Below are 794 nucleotides of genomic sequence, written 5' to 3'. Positions count from 1 at the left end.
CCTGCTGATCTGTGACTGGGGGGCTGTACGAGCTGACCTCTCCAAGGGGAAGGGTAGATTTCCCCTCGCATGAGAAGAATGAATGCCTCCCTCCTGAAGTGTCTTCGTTGAGTTAGGCACCTGACTGATGTGGGCAGACCTGAGCATCTTGCTTTGTAGCAAGAGGAACTAACACTATTCTTCAAATACGGTTTCCTCAAAATGTTGACATTTGTGGTGACTGAGGCATACCCACAGAGGTAGCAAGAGTGCTTCCCATTAAAGCAGCGCTGAAGTGGAGTGATGTGGAAAAAGCTTGTGTAGCATCCTGTGCGTTACAATTCATTTAAATCAGGATGGGTCAATGGGAGGTGGCAACTGTCCTACAGAAGAGCTGCAAAACACGTGGCCTCTGGAAAGGCACCAGGACAGCCTGCCTCCCTGAAAGAGCCCTGAAGTTCAGGCATCAACACCCACCTGAGCCCAGCACCCTTCCACCTACTTACCAATAAACAAGAGAATGACCACAAATGTTGCAATCTCCACTGGCTCGGCCTTGGGCAGCTTCTGAAGCTTCAGCAGAAACTTCTCACCAATCACTTGTATTTCCTTCAGAAAGCCCTCGGAGGACATCCTGGCCAGGACCGTCCGTGCTTTGTTACTCTGAAGAAAAGCCAGAGAGAGACAGTGAGAGCTTGTGAAACACTTTGCTGTCAGTTTGCTAACACTAAGGGAACAGCTTCCTTGATGGAGCGAATGTGGGACTGCAAGTAAGACTAGTTGGTCTGGTCTCAGCCGTTCCTCAACTGCGGAGG

General features: G+C 50.1%; 2 protein-coding genes across 12 annotated transcripts in view; one reads left to right on the top strand and one right to left on the bottom strand.

Moving 5' to 3' along the window:
• RECQL5 (RecQ like helicase 5) overlaps window positions 1–794 on the top strand; it is a 48,004-nt gene that overhangs the window by 22,811 nt on the left and 24,399 nt on the right. The window lies entirely within an intron of this gene.
• The window catches only part of SMIM5 (small integral membrane protein 5), a 12,603-nt gene that overhangs the window by 2,742 nt on the left and 9,067 nt on the right, over window positions 1–794 (bottom strand). The window contains exon 2 of the mRNA XM_006018268.2: window positions 486–642. Within this exon, the coding sequence (XP_006018330.1) occupies window positions 486–612 (127 nt within the window). The 5' untranslated portion in view covers window positions 613–642. The remainder of the gene's footprint in view (window positions 1–485; window positions 643–794) is intronic.

The sequence above is a fragment of the Alligator sinensis genome, unplaced genomic scaffold (genome assembly GCF_000455745.1).
Source record: "Alligator sinensis unplaced genomic scaffold, ASM45574v1 scaffold400_1, whole genome shotgun sequence".
Lineage (NCBI taxonomy): Eukaryota > Metazoa > Chordata > Crocodylia > Alligatoridae > Alligator > Alligator sinensis.
This window is presented reverse-complemented; position numbering and strand designations above follow the sequence as displayed.